Below are 22,258 nucleotides of genomic sequence, written 5' to 3' on the forward strand. Positions count from 1 at the left end.
TTACACGAAATTCATGTCTAAGAAGTTACGTTTTTTAACCATGTTTCTGCTGTGGAGGTGATGCCTGTCTATGCTAGAAAAGTCAGGCACGCGCAGCAGTACGGCTTTCTTCCTCCCACATCCCCCCACATCCCTCACATCCCCCCACATCCCCCTGGCCGGGACTGCCGAACATCAGAGTCCTCACTGACACTTCTGGTTTATGAATCTTCAGTGAGGTTGGGAAGAATTGCACTAGTCATGTTGGTAGAATTTTAAATGTTCTATAAGAAAAGACATTGTGAGTTACTAACCTAAGATTTATTTTCCAACTTTTCAGCAACTGATGGTTTTGATTAAAGAAACTGGTGAAAATATTATTTACCAGCTTGATGGCTTCTAGGAAATATACAGGAAGTTAAATTAAGAAAAGCCACTTTTAATAAATCACTTATCTGGCATAAAGACTTATCTTTGATACTTATCTTGTTTGAAATAAAGAAGGTTGGACTTTAGACATTTGTGGTTTAAAAAACTAGTAAGGTCTTTTGTTTTGTTTCAATATGCAGCGTCTTTCCTGTTAGGTTTCAGGTATTTAGCATTTTTCTATATATGTGACACATTCATCACAAAAATATAATTAGTTTCTGTTCTTAAATTTGAAGACCGAAAATAACACTAAAAACAAATTTTGTATAAATTTTGTTTTTAATATAATAGTGCTTTTTTAAAAGATTTTATTTATTTGTTAGAGAGGGAGAGAGCACAAGCAGGGGGAGCGGCAGAGAGAGGGGAGAAGCAGACTCCCTGCTGAGCAGGGAGCCTGATGCAGGGCTAGATCCCAGGATCTCGGGTATCCTGACCTGAGCCAAAGGCAGATGCTTAACCGACTGAACCACCCAGGAGCCGCAGTGCTCTCTCTTCTCCCCCCCCCAACTTTTGTTGGTTTCTCCAAAGCATAAGCATCTAAGAGCAGCACTGTCGTATATTGACATGAGATTTTCTTTAGTGTTTGGATGTCTGTTGTTGGGAAGGATATTTTAAAATGCTCTCCATTAACATGCATATAGTACTTTGTATCAATATATCCATTGATATAGCTCTAGAATCTAAGTAAAATCCCTCTAGAAGTGTTTTCTACACGTATAGGGAGAAAAAAAGAATTCTAGGAAAACTCCACTTATCTGATATATTACCATTTATAACTGTTCACTAACTGACCCTTCTATAGAACATTAGTGACGCTATGATGTTCATATCAATAGCCAAAAGTTCTTTAAGATCCTGATATAGTTTTTGGATTTTCAGAGGCTTAATTATGTGCAGTAAATTTAGTTTTAGAGGGAGTTTATACATTTTAATTGCTAGAGAATTGGCCAGTGTATATATGATAACTGGCCACGATACGTGAGAAAGAAAGAAAGCGAGAGAGAAGAGAAGGGGAGAAGGAGAGGGAAGCGGGGGATGGGGTGGGGGGGATATTAGCTAGAATATTTGAGTCATCAAAACCTCTCTCACCAGCACCAGCTAATAGTTTCGCTGTGTTTTACTCTTAGTTGGATTTTGTATGAGAAACCAAATTTTGAGGGGCACCCCATCCCCTTAGAAGAAGGAGAATTGGAACTCTCTGGTCTCTGGGGTATAGAAGATGTTTTGGAAGGAAACGAGGCAGAGTCGGCTAAGCCCGTGGTGATTGGTTCAATCAGACATGTGGTCCAGGTAGGTTACGGGAAAACCAGAATCCACTGATTCATTCAGCAAGTATTTATTGAATGCCAGGGATGGTTCTTTCTTTGAGAGAAAAGTTCATTTTATGAAATAAGTGACTGGGAAAAATACTCGATTGGTGCTCTATGGATATTTTCTATAACTTAAGTGTTCCTGTCCCCCATCCCCATCTCCAAAATGTGTTTTATTTACTTCATAACCTGATTTGGATGAATTCAGTATGAATAGATTTTTCTTTTACTTTGTTTTTTGGTTGCTGTGTGAGTTCTGATTACCTTGAGTGGCTTATAGGAAGTCTGTTTTGGAAAAATAAAAAATCCCAGAATAATCCAGTTGAAAGTTCAACTCTGGAGTTTCATGTGGGTTTAAGAGCAATAGGTACTTGAGGTCACTTTAGGGATTGGCTAAAATGTCTTGGTTCCTTATTTGTTGATGAGGAAGTTGTGTCAGTCTTTCTTTGTGGCTGTTGGGATTTGATGATGCTTTACCTTTAAAAGTGTAGTTAATGGTATCTTCTGAGTGGAAAATTAAAACCCCATTTGTATAACAGAGACGGGCGTTTGGGTGTAATAGGAAGATAAGGAATGTTGTAAAATGAGAATGAGTAAGAATGAGTAACCGTTTTTGGCAGAGGAAAATGCTACTTGATTCTTAAGTCAACATTTCTGAGTGACTTCAATGATCATGGGTATTCTAAATGATTTATCTTCAAATAGTTTAAGTACCTAACGTGACAAACCTTACAGAAGACACGAGGAATCCTGTTTAAAAATGTCATAGTCAGTGGGATAATTTACCTGCACTTTTTATTTATTGTTCAACTAATATTGGTAATAAGGTAGTGTTTAAACATGCCATCCCAATCCACCATCATGAGATATCCTGTCTTAACTTTTCTGAATTCTCTGCTCTGTCTTGGCCATATTCCAGTCTGCTTTTTCTATAGTTGGAATCATGATAATCATGATAATTTCAGGGTTGTGAGTTCAAGCCCCACATTGGGCTCCACCACTTAAGCAAAAAACAAAACAAGATCAAAATATACATATATATATATATATGTAATCTGTAGTTCTCGATCTTTTTTCTCTCTCCATACCCTTTTCCCTGAAGATCACACTCCCTTTGGTCAACATCTCTCAGCAATGTGTAACTGTATCAGATTCTGGTGGGTGGGGATTTAGAGGTGCTCAGGGAGGGGAGGGTAAGGGAAGTGAAGCATATGGGTAAAGAGGGGCCTCCTGTGTTGCCTGAAAATAGCCAACTTAATACAATTCATGCTTTTCATGTTACTACATGGTTTGGGGTTTCTAAGAAATGATGTACCATTATTTATTTTACCTTCTTTCCGTGGAACTTAAGGTTGTTTCTAGTTTTTTGGTTTTTTTTTTTTTTACTATTTTAAATAATGCTGTACAAACATTTTGGTGTGTTTAATTGTTTATAAATTGCTGATTTATTGGGGTGAATTTTTCTGAATGGTGTCATGTTAAAGGATAGGGATACACTCATGGTTCCCGATACATTATGCTTTTTTTTTTTTTTTTACAGATTATGTTTATGGTTGCTTAAAACATGAACATAAATCACAACGTATTGAAGAGGGTCACTTTTTTAGTTCATTAAATTTGTTCTTTTTGGTAATGTTTAAGAAAGCCTCTCCTGAACCCAGCCAAGTGTCGTTACTTCTGTATCTCAGTTCACCTAGCTCGGCAAGATCAAAGTTCAGTAAATGTTCCATTAGCACTTAGGCACTCACACAGGCCTTTGACGTGTTTGATGGGCAGGACACACTGGGCATGGTACACTGACCGCGTACAGAGACTGGTAAATCACCGTGAACCGGTACCGTTGCTGTCACAGCTCAGACCAAGCCAACATCGTAGAGGTTCGGTCCACAGTCAAGGAGCGTTACCACAGGGGGTTTAGAGGCACAAAACAGCAGTTGAGGAAGGCCCCAAATGCAGCCCCTCTATGGACTAGAGAGCCTCTGGACTTGAACGGTCATGTCCGAGTAAAGCAACTAAAACTCCACTCACCAAGGAAAGCCAAGCAGATTTTTCAGTGAGGATGAGAGAAAGAAATATGCTCCAGAGCTCTAATGAAATACATTTCTGGGGATTTTTGCCTGAATGTAACCCTGAGCTAGATGGCTAAAGCAACATGGCTGCCCCACAAGACCGCCTATTACTAAGTCATGGCTGAGCACAGGGAAGGGATAGATGGCAAGTGCTCTGTGAAATGTATGTGTGTATTTAAATTTTAATTATTTGAAGAAAAAAAGGATAATGAACTTATTGTAAAGTACATGGTATAATTATTATTAAACATGTGTACTTTTTTCTTTCTTCAGGATTATAGAGTTAGTCAGATTGACTTATTTACTGAACCGGAAGGCTTAGGCCTCTTAAATTCCTACTTTGATGACACTGAAGAGATGCAGGGGTTTGGTATAATGCAGAAGACTTGTTCCATCAAAGTACATTGGGGCACGTAAGTATTTTGTTCCAAATACAATTTTTTTTTTGAAGATCTATTTATTTATTTATTAGGGAAAGAAAGAGAGCCTGAGCCGGGGTGGGGGGGGGCGTGCAGAAGGAGAGGGAGAAGTAGACTCCCTGCTGAGCAAGGAGCCCAATGTGGGGCTCCATCCCAGGACCCTGGGATCATGACCTGAGCCAAAGGCAAACACTTAACTGACTGAGCCACCCAGGCATCCCTCAAATACAAATTTTAATGAAGCTTTTTTGTGAGTGTCCTACTGAAAAAACTTAAGATACTCTCACTTGTTGTCCTATTAAGTCACTATTGACTAAAAGGGTTTCGTGTTTTTGTTTTTGTTTTTTTTCCCCTGAGGCACATAAAATTCTGATTCTTTTGTACCTGTGTTCCTATGATTCAGTTCTCTTATATACAATAACAATTTCTTCGGGGAAGTGCTGGGGAGGAAAAAACTGCATGTTTAATGTTGAGATTTCCTTATCACAGTGGAACCTGATTCCTTCTGAGCTGAGTAATAGCTTTTACGTTCATGGTAATCCAAAGGCGGTCATTCAAAGCATGCGTTCCTGATATCGCAGGAGGGCTGGAGGCCAACACACGTGGTACTTTCCTTCCTTGAACATTTTCACACAATGCTGTCTAGAGCCCCTAGGACATTGGTTTCACAAATCACAGGAAACTGCAAGAGTATTTTGAAGGAAGTGGGACTATCTCTGATGGGGGAAATTAGGACAGAACGTGCAGGTGCCAGTCCTGCGTAGGGTGGTCTCTGAAGGGGAGTGGGGAGCCCTGGGCTTGCGAAAGACAGCCACTGAGGGGCAAGGAGACCACCTGAAGCTTCTTTATATTTCATTTAAAATCTCCTCCTTTTACGATATTAGTTTTGTGTATGTTTTCTATTAAATTCATAATATATTACATGATCATATATATCCTTTATAAAGATTTATATATTCAGAGAAGGCTCAGAAGTTTTTGTCAATGGGATATGCATAAGATAATACCCGTGTTAATGTGTCGGAGGGTAAATACTACAAGAAGCATGAATTAGAGGAACAGTGGTAGTGCCATTTTAGATAGGATGGTCAGCAAAGGTCTCTGGTGACTTTTTTTTTTAACTTTTTATTATATTATGTTAGTCACCATACAGTATATCCTTAGTTTTTGATGTAAAGTTCCATGATTCATTGTTTGCATATAACGCCTAGTGCTCCATGCAATATGTGCCCTCCTTAATACCCATCACTGGCCTATTCCAATCCCCCACCCCTCTCCCCTCTGAAGCCCTCAGTTTGTTTCCCAGAGTCCATAGTGTCTCGCGGTTCATTCCCCCTTTCTGTTTACCCCCCCCCATTCTTCCCTTCCTTCTCCTACCAATCTCCCTGCTATTTCTTATGTTCCATAAATGAGTGAAACCATGATAATTGGCTTTCTCTGCTTGACTTAAGGGTTTCATCTCCTGCTGCCTTTAATTTTTTCCCCACATCAGAGAGATCTGTATATCTTATTTCTCAAAGTGTTAATGTTACCTTGAGATGACCACTTTCCTCAGAAAAGAATGAGATCGGCATCTGCTATAATATGTTAATCACAGTGTCTGGAAGGTTTCACGCTCAGGCTTGGGCTCTGTCGAAGCGTGAGCTACACCTGAGTAACGTCTCTTACCTTTGCGAGGAGTTTAACTCCTCTCACAGGCGCCAGTCACAAACCTGCCATAGCGTGCAGTTTATGACGGCCGTTCATTTCTGTTGCCATTAGGATAATAAAAAGCTGCTTTGGATGTTTAAAGTCGGGGTCCTTGAACTTGGTTGGTTGGCTTTGGGAACAGGCCATTAGTACTTTAACGGATCTCCAAGGGGAGTCTTGATGGGTTGGGAGAATTCAACTGATAAGTCCCTGAGCTCATTTTGCTTCTGTTGATGCTCTGGTCCCCTGAACAGGTAGAAGAGAAGCCTTTGTTGTGTGAAGGGCTTCCTTAGATTCCTCTAGATTTATTCCAGGCCCTGTTTCCTGTGGGTTAGACTCTTCGACACAGACACAAAAGAAGGGTGTTGCTTGTCAAAGTCTTATTTGGGAGGATGAGGAATTTCTAAAATTTTCTTTCAGATTCTATTGAGTGTAATTTGTTTTTAAACTTTTTTTTTTTTAAAGATTTTATTTATTTATTCGACAGAGATAGAGACAGCCAGCGAGAGAGGGAACACAAGCAGGGAGAGTGGGAGAGGAAGAAGCAGGCTCATAGTGGAAGAGCCTGATATGGGGCTCGATCCCATAACGCCGGGATCACGCCCTGAGCCGAAGGCAGACGCTTAACCGCTGTGCCACCCAGGCGCCCCTGTTTTTAAACTTTTAATACCTGGCTAATACTATATCCCATCCTTCAGAGGTGAGGGTATCCTTTTGGGGGGAGGGTGTATTTCTAAGAAAAACAATTTTAGCACTTTAAAGGGAGCGTAAAGGACATGCATTCCAACACCATTGTTTAAGGAAGACTGGCTTTGGTCATTTTCGCAGGGTTAGGGTTAGTTGTTAGAAGAGATACTTGAATGCAGGTGTTCTGAAGTCAAGGGACCATTTTTAATAGCCAAATACTCTTTGATCAATTTTGCTGTGAAATATTTGATACATACAGAAGAAGATATGTGTGAATTATGAAGCCTGGTACTAAGGTCCCCGTGCGCCCGCCACCTGACTCAGGACCTCCCCATTACCAGCACTGCCACAGCGCCCCGTGTGGCCCTCCCTGGGCCCGTCCCCCTGACTCCTGCAAACACATAACCTCTCTCTGGAATTTCGTGTTTTTCTCATACCCTTATTTTACAGTTTTGTCCCTGCAAGATTTTAGGTCAGCCCTCGTAGAGAATATGCCACAGCCTGGTTTTGTCTCTGAGTATTTCCTCCTATCATTTCACCTGCCCCTGTATTGCCTGAATTTTCTGTCTTGTACGGGCTAAGTCTAGAGGCTGGATCAGATGTGGCTTTGGAAAGGACCCTTCGTATAGGTAGTGCTACATACTCGCGTCGCATAGCAAAAGGTGGCCCGTGCTAACCAGCTTCGCTAGTAACCGTGGTGAGCTTGGTTGCTTGGTTAAACTGGTGCCTCCCGCACGTCACACCTGATGCATCAGTGACCGCTACCCCTGACCTAGTGATGTACTGTATGTTGGCTAATCGAATTTAAATAAAAATGGTGCCTCCTACAGCCCTCCACTGTAAAGGGACATTTTCCCCTTTGAGATTCATAGCTCGCCCTCTTGAGAATAACCTCAAATTGGCGTATTCGCATTTACTCTTTTGAGTATCCAGTTGGTTTCTGTAAATAGCCAACACTTCTATGTAGCCCTGTCTGGAGATAAAGACTGAGGATCCAGCTGCAGATACTGTTTAAGAACAAGTGAACAAGAGAAGACCAATTTTTCTTGGGTGGCTGAAAGGTATTTCTGAAAGAATAATTACAGAATGTTTTAAATCAATATATAGATAACCATTATAAACATACAAATGGATATTGTTGAAACATTTATTTTTTTAACATTTATTTTTAAAAAGCTCACGCTTTGTACTGTTTATTCATAATGTAGGTAAAAGCTCATTACATAAGTACACAGGAACATATGAGTACCTTTAGAAACTGAAATAACACCGCCTGAAAATAGTCCCCCCTCCCCCGATGGCCTCATGAATAATGTATCTTGTTGGAATAGAACTTAGGAAGAATGAATCACGCTCTGTGTGTGAGTGCACCCAACGTTGATAAGTGTGGGTTTGAGTTTCCTTCCTGCTCATCAAGGACACTGTCTTTTCTGGTGTGTCTGTGTGTGTTCAGTCTTTGACAAATCCCCCTTGACCCCAGATTACCTCCCTTCTATAAATGTTACGTGACTAAATCACGTGCTTCGAGAAAAGTGTTTAGTATCAGATGAATAAATGCCCTCAACTCAGACTGTAGAGGGAGGACCTGATTGGGGTCCTGTGCTCAGCAATGCCTCTGAGCCTCACGAGCCCCTGCTTACGAGCCGAGCCATCTGCTGCGTTTACAAAACGTTCCACCGTTCGCTTGTGCGGAGTCAGATGCCAAGGCCCTTGGCCCTCCGTAGCCTGAGAGCACCGTTTCTGACAAACCGCCATTGTCTGGTCAGGGTGTGAAATCCCCGTGGGCTGTGCCTGCACGAGCTTGGAGCTCTAAGAATACATAATGCCTCCCGACCTGTCGGGCCTCAAGCCTGTGGAGGAGGCTTAAAGGACCCCACTCAGCCTCGTTTTCTTGTGGGTTAAGGCATGGTAGTGCTATTTTTTAAAAAAATAAGCCTTTTTCCCCTCAATTTTTTGTTGAAGTATATTTAATATTTGTACAAAAAAGGGCACAACAAATCATAAGTAGATAATCTGAGTGAATTTTCAAAGTATAAACGTCCTCTAGATCAGGAAATCGAACACAGCCAGTACTCAGAAGTCCCCTTACTTGCGCTTCGTCCTGCCATCCTCTCACTCCCAATCGAACTGTTACCCCGGCTTCTAACGATGCGGGTTATTTTGTTTTGATCACGCACACATACACCACTCCGCCTGTCAGCGTGTGTGTGTGCGTGCGTGTGCGTGTGCGTGTGTGTGCGCGCGCGTGCATGCGTGTGCGTGCGTGTGTGTGTGCACGCGTGTGTGTGTGCGCTGACAGGTCTTCAGTAGGATTTTGAATGTAAGTCCCGATGTAATTAGTCTAGAGAAGCTGCTGATTCACTCAAGGGAATCTTTAACAAAACCCATCACCCAAAACGTACCTGGGGCCAAAATTGGGAACAAGAAGGCAAAGAGGGAGAATCAGGCCCATTTTGCTGGTAAACGATTGTATTTAGGGCCACTCTGTCCTCGGCATGGTGTTCTGGGGCTGATGGAATATGCCAGCGAGGCCTCTTCAGTCAGACTAACAAGGAACTGGAGAGGCTAACTGATCACCAAAAATTCTACGTTTGTGTATAAAGGGGGTGTTTTAATACCCCCCCCATGTAAACATCCCATCTCTACAGCCTCCCCATTCCAGAACTCTCCCAGGAACTAAGAAAGTGACAAGACTGCAGTGTGCAGAAGCAGCTCTAACAGGCATGGTTTTCTGGTTTTCTGGTTTGTAGCACGCGAAGGGAGGGTGGGGCTGCTGCTTCTCTGACCGCCGCAGAAGTGACAGCTGACACGCCTGATAAAAGGGTGTGGTTCTGAAAAGCCATAAAAATCAGATCCAAGGACTCAAAAAGCTTTTGAGCCTGGGAACAAGAAGCCTTACAGACTCTCAAAGCCCCCAGGACACCACTGTGCATGGTCATGCTCACAGTAACGATCCTGAGTCGTCGTAAAAAGCGTAAATTATGTGCACTTTCTGGAATGAGAAAAACTGCTGCCGAAAAATGATTAGGAGGCTGGCTCTGCAGTCAGCGCGGCTCAGCCCTGCACCTGGTACTCGCAGCTGTGTGGCCCTGGCAATTTACTTAACCTCATCTGTAAAATGGGGACAGTAGCGGTCCTTCCTCATAGCACTGTTGTATGGATTGGATCAAATTCCAGGTGGCATTCCTTGTAAACTCGAGGTAGATGTTACCTGTTATTAGTTTTGGGCACCGTGACAAATGAGTAGGTGGAACATCTGATTCTTTGGTTACAAGTGAGATGTTGCCTTTTAAAAACAAAGCTTGCGTTTCCTAGCTCGGGCCTCTCTCAATACATACAGTGCTACAAAATGACTGCCTCTCTTGAAGTGATAGAGACATTTACGCTTTGAGGCAATTCATTAAGTTGAAATAAGTGGACAAAGGCACAAGGAGACAAGGAAAAGATCAAGAAGAGAGCATATAAGGGCATATTCCTCCTTGAATCTAACGTTGCTCTAATGTCTGAGTGTAACCGTACGTGGTCCACACGCACGTATTCCCCTTCGTTTCTTCTTCTCAGTGGGGTCCCGTGTGCTGCAGAAGTAAATGCTGCGTCCTCTCTTTTCTTCCTTGGTGCTTATTTAGGTGGCTGATTTATGAAGAACCTGGATTTCAGGGTGTGCCTTTTGTCCTGGAACCTGGTGAATACCCGGACTTATCCTTCTGGGACACAGAAGCAGCGTACATTGGATCCATGCGGCCTCTGAAAATGGTAACAATGAAACCTAACAAAATGTTCTTGGAGTCTGATTCTCTGGCAGCTTGACATTGATAGTTCACAGGCTGTGACTTTGAAGCAATAAAACAGACTTTTAAAACCACAAATCTGTAGTAGAGGGAACCTCTTGCTAGACAGAAATAATAGGATAACTTCTGAACACCCTAGATGGAAAAGAAGGTGGATAAGCCCACGTTGTCTGCCTTCGAGGCGTTCTCGGTCTTGCAGAGCCGCACGTGTGTTCACAGAGCTGCAGCCCAGGGCAGGTGTAAGAAGTGAAGACAGTGAAGAACTAAACCTTTGTGGAAAAGCAGGAAGGACAGATGAAGTCCACGAGATGCGGGATGATTAGGAGAGCTTCATGCTAAATCAAGTTGGGTCTTAAAAAGCAAGCAGGACCGTGTTAGATGGAGATGTCAGGGAGTGTGCTGTGTGAGCCCGGGCGGAGCTGGGGAAGGGCCAGGGAGGTGGGTACCCGCCCAGCTGGAGCGACCAGAGGCTAGGGTTGGGGGCAGCTTTGGGGGCCCTGGGGCTGACTGTGTGAATATTGTCCTCCCTAGCATCTGCCTTAGAAAGGAGCCCGTTGCTTCTTCCGCCCTACCTCTGTCTTTTGTCTTGTTCCTCCTGTCTCTTCTGCTGAACTCCAAGCCCTGGGAGGAGCCGGGCTGCTCCGCATGCTACGTGGAGCACGGGGCATGCTCCATGGTAGGAGGGGCTCGCTAAATCCCCGCGGCATGAGTGAAGCTCTCCTTACAAACGTGTTTTTGAATTGGGCTTTGCGGTTGTTTTCTAGAGTCAGGTTGAAACAAATTAGAAAGTCATGGAGATAATTTTTATCTTAATTTTACCTCTCCTGCCAAAGCCTGTGGTTTACTTACCTCCAGTCTTCATGCAAAGCTCATTTGCATTATAAATGACTTTTTCATTGTAAATGATTTGTTTCTAAAATTTACTTTCAAAGAACAAAGTTCAGTTAGTTTTGTAAATGTATGAAAGAATTGTCCCAGGTTTTGAAGGTTGTTTCAAATAATTTAGAAAACTGTGAAGTTAATGGCACTGAAAAAGGGTACTTAGTAGAAGCCCCACCCCCCACCCCCACCACAGAGGATGCCTTCCAAGACCCCCAGCGGGGGCCTGAAATCATGGATGGCACCAAACCTTATATATAGTGTTGTCTTTTTCCTCTATGTATATGACAAAGTTTAATTTATAAATTATAAATTTATTATAATCTAGTTTATAAATTAGGCACAGTAAAGATGAACAGGAACTAATAATAAAATAGAACAAGTATAACCATACACTGTCGTCGAAGCCCCGTGAATGTGGTCCCTCCCCTCTCTCTCAGAATATCTGCCCTACTGTACTCGCCCCTCTTGGGAAGGGGGCGAGGGGATAAAGCGCCTGGCTGACGAGGTGAAGCGAGGTGGGGGCCGTGGGTGTTGGGAGGTGGCCTTAGGCTACTTTTGACCTGATGGTCTGTCGGGAGGAGGACGGCTGCTTCCAGACTGTGAGTGAGCGCAGGTGAGAAACTGGAAAGTGAGATGCAGATAATGGGGGGCTCCTGCACTCGGTTGTTTAAGCTCTGGTTTGTTGATAAAATCAGCAACATTCCTTTATAATTACAGTTCATTTGGTACATTTGAGCACCTCTGGCTACACTTAAAAAAAAAAGCTGTTCCATATTGGCGGAAAACATTCTCCTGACTTTCCCGCTGCCGATTTTAGCTGTGACCCCATTTATTATTTCTGTGTAGTAATACTTTTTTGTATGGCTTCTTTTTAGTGAGTTTTTTGGTGATTTACAAAAACTTTATTATGAAAGTAATAAAGACCCATCCTTGGGGCTAGTTTAAATTCTCTCCAGCAGCTCTTCTGGTGATTTCAAGAGTCCTCCAGATCATATTGTGAACTTGTCTGAACTCAACGGTTTTGTAAGCCACGGGTTGCAAAATCCAGTGCCTCCAGGGGCTGGGCAGCAAACAGACAGGAGTGAGGGTGGCAGGGAGTTGACCTGAGACACTAGTGGAGACAGGCCAACCCGGTGCAAGTCCCAGCTGCAGCCTGAGCCCAGCAGAGAGGTGGCAAGTGCACAAGGGGAAGTCTGCTGCCTCTGAGAACTTGCTTCCAGAGACGTCCGATCTTAGGACTGCTTTTTAAGGGAAATGAGAGAGAGGCATCTTTGGGAGACATTTTCTGAATTAAAAACAACACTGCTTATTGGGTCAAAAAACACACGTACCATGCATATTCCGCTCACGGGCCACCTGTGCTACACGGTATCCTCATTCTTCACCTGCATCGCTGTGTCTTCCCAACTGTTGCGACCTCACTTTAACCAGAGGCACCACTCTGGGAGGTTCGCTCGCTGACCAGCAGCTCCCATGGGTCATATAAAGTGGCAATATCCATGAAGAGCCGTGTTTCTTACTATATTATTTTTCTTTTCAGGGTGGACGTAAAGTTGAATTCCCTACAGATCCAAAGGTAAAAATGTTTATTTTAAAAATTTTATTCTCATTCCATCCCCATGAAGATAATGTGGTTTTACACATCACCATGACACATAACTGCAGCTAAAGGAAGTCATCCCAACTGACACTTGCCTTCCCTTAGACTGGACAATGATGCTAAGGGATTAGGAAGCCTGCCCAGTATGTGTAGCCGTGGCTTAAAAGGTTCATCGTTGTATTAAGTTTGTAATTTGTGGTTGTATTTACTAATTGCGGGGCCTGTTGCTGCTTGCCAGTTAGCTAGGAAAAAACGGAGTTCTCAAGACAAGATCTCCCTTTCTGCTATTTCTACTTTGCACATTAAGACACATTTATGTTTCTTTCTTTTTTTTTTTTTTAAGTAGGCTCCACGCCCAGTGTGGGGCTTGAACTCGTGACCCTGAGGTCAAGAGTTGCGTGCTCTACCAACGAATCCAGTCAGGCACCCCTGTATTTCATTTTTTAAAGCAACTTAGGATCCTCTGGTACCTTAGTTCGTCCTAAGCAAAATTGTAAATACCAGTTCTAGGCATTGAACAAAAACCAATTTTTTAAAAACAATTTTTTATAAACTGTCTTTGGAACCTGGCTTTGGGCTGCACCACATCAGGATAAAAAAATCTGAGTTTTAAAATAAGATCCTGCTATTTAATTTAAAAAATATGATCCGAAAGTTGTGTGTCCTAGGACTGATATTAAGTGACTGATTTAACATTTAGCTGTTGAGGTATTTAACTTCTTACAATTACTGGTCTATCTCATTTCTATTGTAGGTAGTTATTTATGAAAAGCCTTTCTTTGAAGGAAAATGTATGGAACTAGAAACAGAAATGTGTAGTTTTATCGCAGAAGCAGGAGAAACAGAAGAAACGACAGATGACAGTTTGCCTTTTACGTCCGTGGGCTCCATGAAAGTTCTGAGAGGAATGTAAGTAGATGGGAGTAACCGGAGGAGTTTCGTTTTTATCCCTTTAATAAAGTAATACAGACGTTTCCCCCCTCTTACCACCACCACCAAAAAACCATTCCAGACAGTACAGTAGAGTGAATTTCAAATGTATGCTCAGCCAACTGTGACCTGGATTTGAGACAGTGGTTCGAGGGGCTGGTTTGGGGCCAGTCAGCTGAGCAAGGCTAATAAATTGACCCACACTGATCAGATTGACATCTTATTTGTTAATATGTTTTCTTTCTATCTCTATGTTTTACACTTTATAGATCTTACATATTTCCTTCAGAAGTATACACTGAAAATGGTCTTGTAAATAGGCAAAAAAAAATTTGAATTACTCATAGAAGAAAGTTTATCCAGTTTTATTTGCTGAAGTTCTTTTTTTTTTTTAAACATTTATTTATTTGAGAGAGAGCGCACATGTGAGTGGAGGGGGCTAGCAGGGGGAAGAGAGTGAGGGAGAGAGAAAGAGAGAAAGAATCTCCAGCAGACTCCTCACGGAGCATGGAGCCCAATGCAGGGCTTGATCCCCAAACCCTGAGCTCAGGACCGGAGCCGAAATCAAGTCAGATGCTTAACTGACTGAGCCACCCAGGCGCCCCTGCTGAAGTTCTTTTGAGTCCATTCTTATTAAACACACACACACACACACTCACACTCACACTCACACTCACACTCTCCTCCACACTCCCACTCTACTTCTTTACAGAATATTGATGTGTATTTCTTAGGTAGTTCTTTAGGGGGCCATTCTATTAGTCTCTTAAATTTTATTTTTTTTAAATTTTTTTTTAAGATTTTATTTATTTATTTGACAGAGATAGAGACAGCCAGCGAGAAAGGGAACACAAGCAGGGGGAGTGGGAGAGGAAGAAGCAGGCTTCCAGCAGAGGAGCCCGATGTGGGGCTCAATCCCAGAATGCCGGGATCACGCCCTGAGCCGAAGGCAGACGCTTAACGACTGAGCCACCCAGGCGCTCCAGTCTCTTAAATTTTAGAGAAGAATTCCAATAGTCACAGCACATGAAGTCTGTGTCTAGCTTCATAACTATTAGTATTTGTTAATGAAACTGATAAACACATGGGAAAAATTTTAGCACTGATGAAAACTATTATTCCTTCATGGTTTTTTTTTTTTTCCCCGTTGCAGTTGGGTTGCTTATGAGAAGCCTGGATTTACAGGTCATCAGTATTTGCTTGAAGAAGGAGAGTACAAGGACTGGAAAGATTGGGGAGGTTACAATGGAGAACTTCAGTCTTTACGACCTATATTAGGTGTAAGTTAAAGAAAAGCTAATAGCTAATACTTGATCTTTTTTGAATAATAAATGGCTAGCCTTTGAATTTTGATTTTTTTTTCTAAATAGGATTTTTCAAATGCTCATATGATAATGTACAGTGAAAAAAACTTTGGATCCAAAGGTTCCAGTATTGACGTATTAGGAATTGTTGCTAACTTAAAGGAGACCGGATATGGATTGAAGACACAGTCTATTAATGTACTGAGTGGAGTGTAAGTGAAATGACCCAGTCGGGATTTTTTTTTTTTTCCCAGTTGGGATTTTAAACACTTTTACCTTGGGTTGTATTAAATTAAGTGTCTCTGACACAGAGTAGGCAGGCACTCAATAAATAAGCCTATCAATAACTAAACATTAAATCAGTCATTTAATAGGTACTGCCACAATATTTTCAAAACTGCTTTTTAAAATCCTTCTCATATAATCTTTTTTTTTTCATGTGCAATATAATATTGCAGTAGACTTTGGGGTTCCATGAAAAAAACCCACAGATCCACTTCTCTTATTCTGCATGGAAAGATCTCCTGGATTTCTTATGATAGGAATCAAATGAAAAATTAGAAAACTGAGGTTGAGATAAAGTCCCATTCGATTTTCCTGTACTCCTTGCAGGGCTTTCTTTTACCCATCAAGCTTCTTCTAGCTGGTCTGAGAATTAAATTGACATAGATTAACAAGAGGAAAAAAGGCATCAAAGTTAATTACATGCTTATGGAGGTCTAATAATGAAATTGAGACCCAAAGAAATAACCAAGGTAGGCAGTTTTTATATATTTTAGACAGAAAGTACATTTGTTAGAAATTGACAGGATAAAACTTGTTTGGAAGCTTCAGTTAGTTAGGAATTCTAAACAGAATTTGGGCTAATGTAATAAATTAGTAAAAAGTAACAAGGTCTGTTTGTACAGCCTTCTCAGCTCTAAATTCTCTGTCTTTGGTGATGAGGGTATGTCTCTACCTCCTGGTACAGGGAGGGTACCTTTCACATGGGAGATTTACTTCCTGTTTTCAGGGAGGCAGAGGAGGGTCTGAGAGTCCTTTGTGCATGGCCGTTTCTTAAGTAACTTTACTTTGAAATAATTGATAGCCATTGTGGTCCTTTTTGGGGTGGCCTGCCCTGAACCCCTACATCCTACATCTGCTCTATTTTATTTCTTCACTATTATTTTGCCATAATTGTTTCACTGTACCTGGACTTAGCAATTGAATGCTATATTAATGCTAATGTCAGCTTTTGTTGAAAGATGATCAGTCAAGATTCTTTGCGACGCACACGACTGCAAGAGTGGAATTTATCAGACTGTATTACCTAAAAGTCCTGGAAAGATTTTTGCTTCCAGTCATGGCTGGATATCGGGTTTAGACACTGTCATTAGAACTTGCTCTCTGCCTCCTGATGGGCTCGTTTCCTGTGCTGACTTGGTTTTAGGCAGGCCACTTCCATCTGGTGGCCTGAGACAGCACCATCTGCTTTTTGTTCTGTGTCCAGTGGAAAGAGCTTCTCTTTCCCACAACAGTTCCAGGTTTGACTCTGATTCTCTCAGCTTGCGTCATGTGTGCCTGCCTGAACCAATCTCCATAGTCAAGGAGATGATGGTGCCTGCGTGATGTGGCCAGTCCTGGAGCAGGGTAGGGTCAGTCCCACGGGATCCACTTATATATGATTGGGGTGAGTTGTTACCCCAGGAATGGCAGAAAGAATGGGGACAGATATCGAATGGGCAAAACAGGTGTCTATTAAAAGAAGTTACACAATTATTCTTATGATCCAGGTTGACGCCAGTTATAATTTGTTTAAAGTGAGAGTATTCTTAAATAGTTACATGAAATTATTTGACATGAGTTCTGTCAAAAGTGTTTGATGTTAGGTTTTTTTATGTCATGGGTAACATAGGCTATTTGGATCATTCTAACCTCAGTTCTACCATATTTCATGAAGCCTCCCGTAGGATCCCTGGATATCTGAGATGTGTCTACCATGTAATGTGCTTTTGCTGTTAGTCACCTTCACCAAATCCTTGTATAGGTTGTTGCTTGTGGTACCATCTTGGCAGGGTGACATCCGGGACTTCTGGGTCTTCATTCTTAGCAGGAAATGCCTTCTACTGGGTCCTGCTATGGCGCCTTAACATTTTACAGTCTGCCATAGACAAAAGGTATGGTATGGCAGGAGTCATGTGTCATGTGAAATGTTGCTGTGGCCCTATAGTATTTTATTTTAGATTGCCTTTAAAGTTAATTACTTAGAAGGAAAATAGTTCAGTCTCGAAAAACAGTTGTACATTTTGGTACTCACCAGGTGTGTTTGTTCCATTAGTCAGAGTCCAGTCATGCATCCTAGCAGAAGAAGCAAAAGGATGCTGGGTAGAATTCCCCTAGGGCATTTGTGTAGATTATGCTGTTAGCACAGGTAGAATCACGCCCAGAGACGGTCTTTTTTTTTTTTTTTTAACCCAGCCTTTGTTTACTTGAAATTAGTTTCCTTTACAAAATGTTGCTTTTATAGTTTCTATTTTTAGTCATTTCTAGTTGTATTTCCTGGCTTAGGAAATTTTTTTCTGGTGATAGCAGTTGAGTTGTGGTATTGGGGGAAGTTGAAGGGAGGTGTGCACACATCACCCCCCCCACACACACACACACCACTTCCTTTTAAATTCTGTGGTTGTGGAAGGGCTTCTGTATTTACCAGGGCCAGCTGCTTCCTCATAGTTCATTTAGTTGGTTATCTGACAAAAATATTGAGGTCTGTTACTTGCAAAGCATTATATTATGTCCTCACAGAAGTTACAGTATTTGTATAAAACGTAATCATTGCTGCAAAAAACCTAGAGATTAAGTGCTCCAGAATCTACTGAGCAGAGAGAGATTAATTTCCAGTTTGTACACAGGGAAGACTTTGGCCGAAGGGGTGGCATTGGACCTGGGCCTTGTGAGGTTCGTAGATGGAGATGTGCCAACACTAGGGAGGAAGACTAGCCTGTTTGTTTTTAAAAGTTTAAAGGAAAAATGATCTTAATGACTTTTTTCTTCTTGGTAAATAAGAATTGTAGTTTGGTTCTTCATTTCTCAGTATGGAACACACAAACTTTTCAGAAAACTTTTTTGTGATTCCTGTTCTGGGTGTCTCCCAGAGGGTTCACTATCACATGGGTAATAAATTCCCTGGGAGGTAAACTCATTTTTAGCTCAGAAACAGAGGCCAGCCTTCAGGAAGGATGCTCACGAATCCAACCATGGAGGTGCTGGGAACTGCGTTCCGTTTCTTACCGCAACATCAGAAGAAACTCCCTCTCCCAGCTCTACGAAGCAATTTCAAGTCTGTGCTATGCTCTTGTTCACATAGTGGAAACTGGGCTAGTCTTTTTAAAACTAAGAACAAAAGGAAATATTTCTAGAATGCAGCTAAAAAAATTTAAAGTGCCATCGTTTTAATTTTTTTCCTTTTCTCTTCCATGGAAGGGCCGGTTTGCCCTGCCGCCCATAAGTTCTGAGTGGTGATCCCTGCAGGCTGGGACCTGCCACCAGTACTCGTACGCTCTCGCCCCACCACCCCCTCCAACCTTACAAACAGGGAAATGTTGATTCATGTGTACAGAATATGTTGAAACAAGGACAGTAAGGGATTTTCTTCTTATTCAAGTATGAGTTATTGATAGATTGGAGAATCTCAGATCTGCATTTTGGGGTTTTATTTTTACCCTCATATTCATGGGTGATTCATCTGGGGCTGGATCTCGGAAGGAAAACAGCACTACTGTCGATTCAAGTAACATCTTAATAAGTGGTTTGTTTGTTTGAACCTCCTGAATTTGATAGGTTTATGTGGTATTGGGTATTTCCTTACAATTGATTTAGTTTTATAGGGAAATAGAGTATTCTCACTTGTTATTAAAAAAAAAAAAGTGCTCAGTAAAGCTTCCTCCAAGGCTCACTCAGTTGCCTTCTCCTGTGGTCCATCTCTCCCCATTCACAGCTTTTTCCCTCCAAACCCTGAAGTCGATCAAGCAAAAAGGCCTTTTAATCCTCTGCTCTCCTTTAACTTGTTACAGTTGCAGAGACTGCTAGGAATACTTTTTAATAATATGGCTTAACCTCTTTTTCTTTCTTTCTTTCCTTTTTTTTTTTTAAAGTCCTGGTTTTCGTAGAGTAGATATTCTTGCTGTACAGATACTGCCCCCCCCCCACATAAATTCCATGCTGTCGCTTGGCTGTCACTTCTCTCCATAAGCCAAAGGCTCTCAGGCTCTGTATAGCCTGACGCGTTATCAGCACTGGGATCCTGGGCAACCCCTTACCTATAAATGAAAATATGATCTTTCACAAAGGTTAAGCGACCCCTTCAAAATTATCTGGAAGTTAATGTCATGACCATAGCTGGAACTAGGTCTCCTAATTCCTGACCTTACAATGGTAAATAGGTTTTTTTTTTTAAGATATTATTTATTTGACAGAGAGAGAGCCAGCGAGAGAGGGAATGCAAGCAGGGGGAGTGGGAGAGGAAGAAGCAGGCTCCCAGCGGAGGAGCCTGATGTGGGGCTCGATCCCAGAATGCCAGGATCACGACCTGAGCCGAAGGCAGACGCTTAATGACTGAGCCACCCAGGCGCCCCAAAGAATAGGTTTTAAAAATTGCTGCTGAGGTTCTGAGGCGGGGGAGCAGTATTTTCTGAAATAGACTGGCTGGTCTTCTAGCAGTTTCTCTGTTTAGGTGGCCAGAAGGGCACACACTGACATCAGCTGTCCTAAGCTACTTGACCCTGGAGATTTTTGTGGTGGTCTTTTTCTCCTTGATTGCTGTTCATTTCCTAATAGTGACTGCATTTGAGTTTTTGTCTCAAGTCAAGCCCTTTTGACAGTAAAATCAGAATCTGTTCGAGTTATGCAGTGTGTGGACTGCTTTAAGTACAGCTGAATGGAAGAGTAAACGAAAGGAGACTTGACAAGGCAAGTGGCAGCTCGGGTCATGATGGCGCGTGGGGAGCCTAGGGAGACTCAGGCAGGGGCTCGGCCATCCTTGGCCACTAAGTAATCAACTGTGTCATCCCGGACAAGTCACTTCCCATTCAGAACAAACAGGGAAATAGAGTATATTGCTCGTGCAACAAATAATTGCACGTGCTGCTTCTCAGCCATCTGTAAATTCAAGGGCAAGGATCATCGTTTTCATCCTTGCATTGCCCTTCAGTTCCTGGCACGCGGTAAATGGCCAGTCGATGTTCGTTGAAAGAATCAATGAATGAACTTTCCTGTGTCTTTAGGTTTTCCTTTCTATAAAATGGGAAAACCTGTACCTGTCTAGATTAAAGGGGTCATAGATGTGAAAGCATTTTGGAAAGTTCTGAGTTTATCTACAGGCACATAGGCATTATTCCTTCCAGCTGTGAGTCGATCAGGAAGAGCAGCAAATTAACTCAGGAGGAGACGCTGAGTTATCTCTTGAATGAATACAAAAGAACTGAAGAACTTTCAAAGGCTATCCTTAGCTAGGAAGTAGCATCAATAAGTTGGTTTTGTTGATTATCCTTTGAGTGTAGCTCACTTGAAAGGTGACAAAAGAAGGCATCCCAGAAGAGATCTTAGTATTTCTGAGTGTTTGTTCCATGTTGCTGACTCTACATTAGTCACGTCACATCGGAAATCCTGTTCCAAATAAAATTTTAGTTATTTAGCTGTATTTTTTGCTTGTTTTTTAATGGTAAATTTGGAGGAATTTTTTTATGCCAATGGACATAAATCCACTCAGGATACGGAGAATTTTGTTTTACAATCAACTTGGTTAAAATCATAACTGTTTGCATATGAAAACTTATAACCCAAATAATTCTTGCACTGTTGTGATGACCTTGCAAAAAGGAGAGCAATATATTTATAAAGATACCCAGCTCTTGAACTTTGTATTATACATAAAGATGATTACACAGAACATCAAGATAGCATAATTATTAATCATCATTATTTCAAATAATATTTAAACTCAGGTATTTCACTACTTCCCTGGGTTTGAATTTCCTGCACACAGCGTGAGAGTTCTTATCTCTCTGTGTATACCTGCCAACCTGAAGAATGTGTTTTTCACCCAAAGAGTAAAATTACTGTGATTTGTAAAAGAGGTATCATACTTCCGTTCTGCCTCTGATCCTTTCCTCCCTTCCAGCCTCACTCCCTCCCCCATTCACAGTGTCTCCTTTTCTCCAGTAATGCCCAGTTTCTTATGGTTTCCCAATACACCGGAGTCTGTCACATCTCTAGACCTTAGTACATGCTGTTTTGCCCTAGCTGTTTTTTTTTTTTAAGCATTTCTTCTATCAGCTTCTTTTTCCCCAATGTGGTTTGTTGTGTAATAGAGACATAGTTTCTTGTAATCATTCTGGAAAAGTATTAATGTTGATAACAAAAAGAACTCTTGCTTGCTTACTAAGAGAACTTTACAGGTACTTCTTGGAAGTCCAGGTTGTTTCCTTAGAATAGAATTAGAAAGAAATACAGACTACCCATTGATGCTTTCTCAGGGAATAGGATTTGATAAGTGAGAACACCAAAAGGTTCAGGTAAAGATATTCTTTCACTTGTCACTTTTATTTGTCATATGGACAAATCTCCCAAAAGACTAATAGCGAATCAGAAAAATTAAGATTACTGATTATTAAAACAAATGGACATTTCTTATGATACATATTTAAGTGGGTTTGATAGTTTTATTATATATGTAAACTTGAACTATAACAAGTCAGTGTTTTTGTTTCTTTAGATGGGTAGCCTATGAGAATCCTGACTTCACAGGAGAACAATATATACTGGATAAAGGCTTCTATACCAGTTTTGAGGACTGGGGAGGCAAAAATTGTAAGATCTCTTCTGTTCAACCCATATGTTTGGTAAGGAGTTATACTTTTATATGAGAATAGTTAACTGAATTCTGGATTTCCTTAATGTGTACTTCTGGTTCATGTAATACGTAACACTATAGAAACTATTCTGAGATTATTTTTAACAGTAATTGCTAATGATCTGGAAGGAAAAGCTTTTTCGAGATGTCTGCTCTACTCATTTCCTTCTTTATTCCCTTTAAAAAATTTTAGGATTCTTTCACTGGCCCAAGGAGACGAAATCAGGTAACTTAAAAAATAATCTATTTTTTTTATAATTAGGGGCTTCCATTGAAAAGCTGATCT

The 22,258-nt window shown here is 41.5% G+C and overlaps 1 protein-coding gene across 2 annotated transcripts in view; it reads left to right on the forward strand.

The window, feature by feature from the left end:
- The window catches only part of CRYBG1 (crystallin beta-gamma domain containing 1), a 190,842-nt gene that overhangs the window by 155,273 nt on the left and 13,311 nt on the right, over nucleotides 1-22,258 (forward strand). For both annotated transcript variants that reach the window (XM_034670916.1, XM_011232658.3), the window contains 9 exons: nucleotides 1,536-1,698; nucleotides 4,061-4,200; nucleotides 10,209-10,335; nucleotides 12,793-12,828; nucleotides 13,607-13,761; nucleotides 14,936-15,062; nucleotides 15,153-15,298; nucleotides 21,835-21,961; nucleotides 22,166-22,198. In XM_034670916.1, coding sequence (XP_034526807.1) covers nucleotides 1,536-1,698; nucleotides 4,061-4,200; nucleotides 10,209-10,335; nucleotides 12,793-12,828; nucleotides 13,607-13,761; nucleotides 14,936-15,062; nucleotides 15,153-15,298; nucleotides 21,835-21,961; nucleotides 22,166-22,198 — 1,054 coding nt within the window. The remainder of the gene's footprint in view (nucleotides 1-1,535; nucleotides 1,699-4,060; nucleotides 4,201-10,208; nucleotides 10,336-12,792; nucleotides 12,829-13,606; nucleotides 13,762-14,935; nucleotides 15,063-15,152; nucleotides 15,299-21,834; nucleotides 21,962-22,165; nucleotides 22,199-22,258) is intronic.

The sequence above is a fragment of the Ailuropoda melanoleuca genome, chromosome 10 (assembly GCF_002007445.2).
Source record: "Ailuropoda melanoleuca isolate Jingjing chromosome 10, ASM200744v2, whole genome shotgun sequence".
NCBI classification, from domain to species: Eukaryota; Metazoa; Chordata; class Mammalia; order Carnivora; family Ursidae; genus Ailuropoda; species Ailuropoda melanoleuca.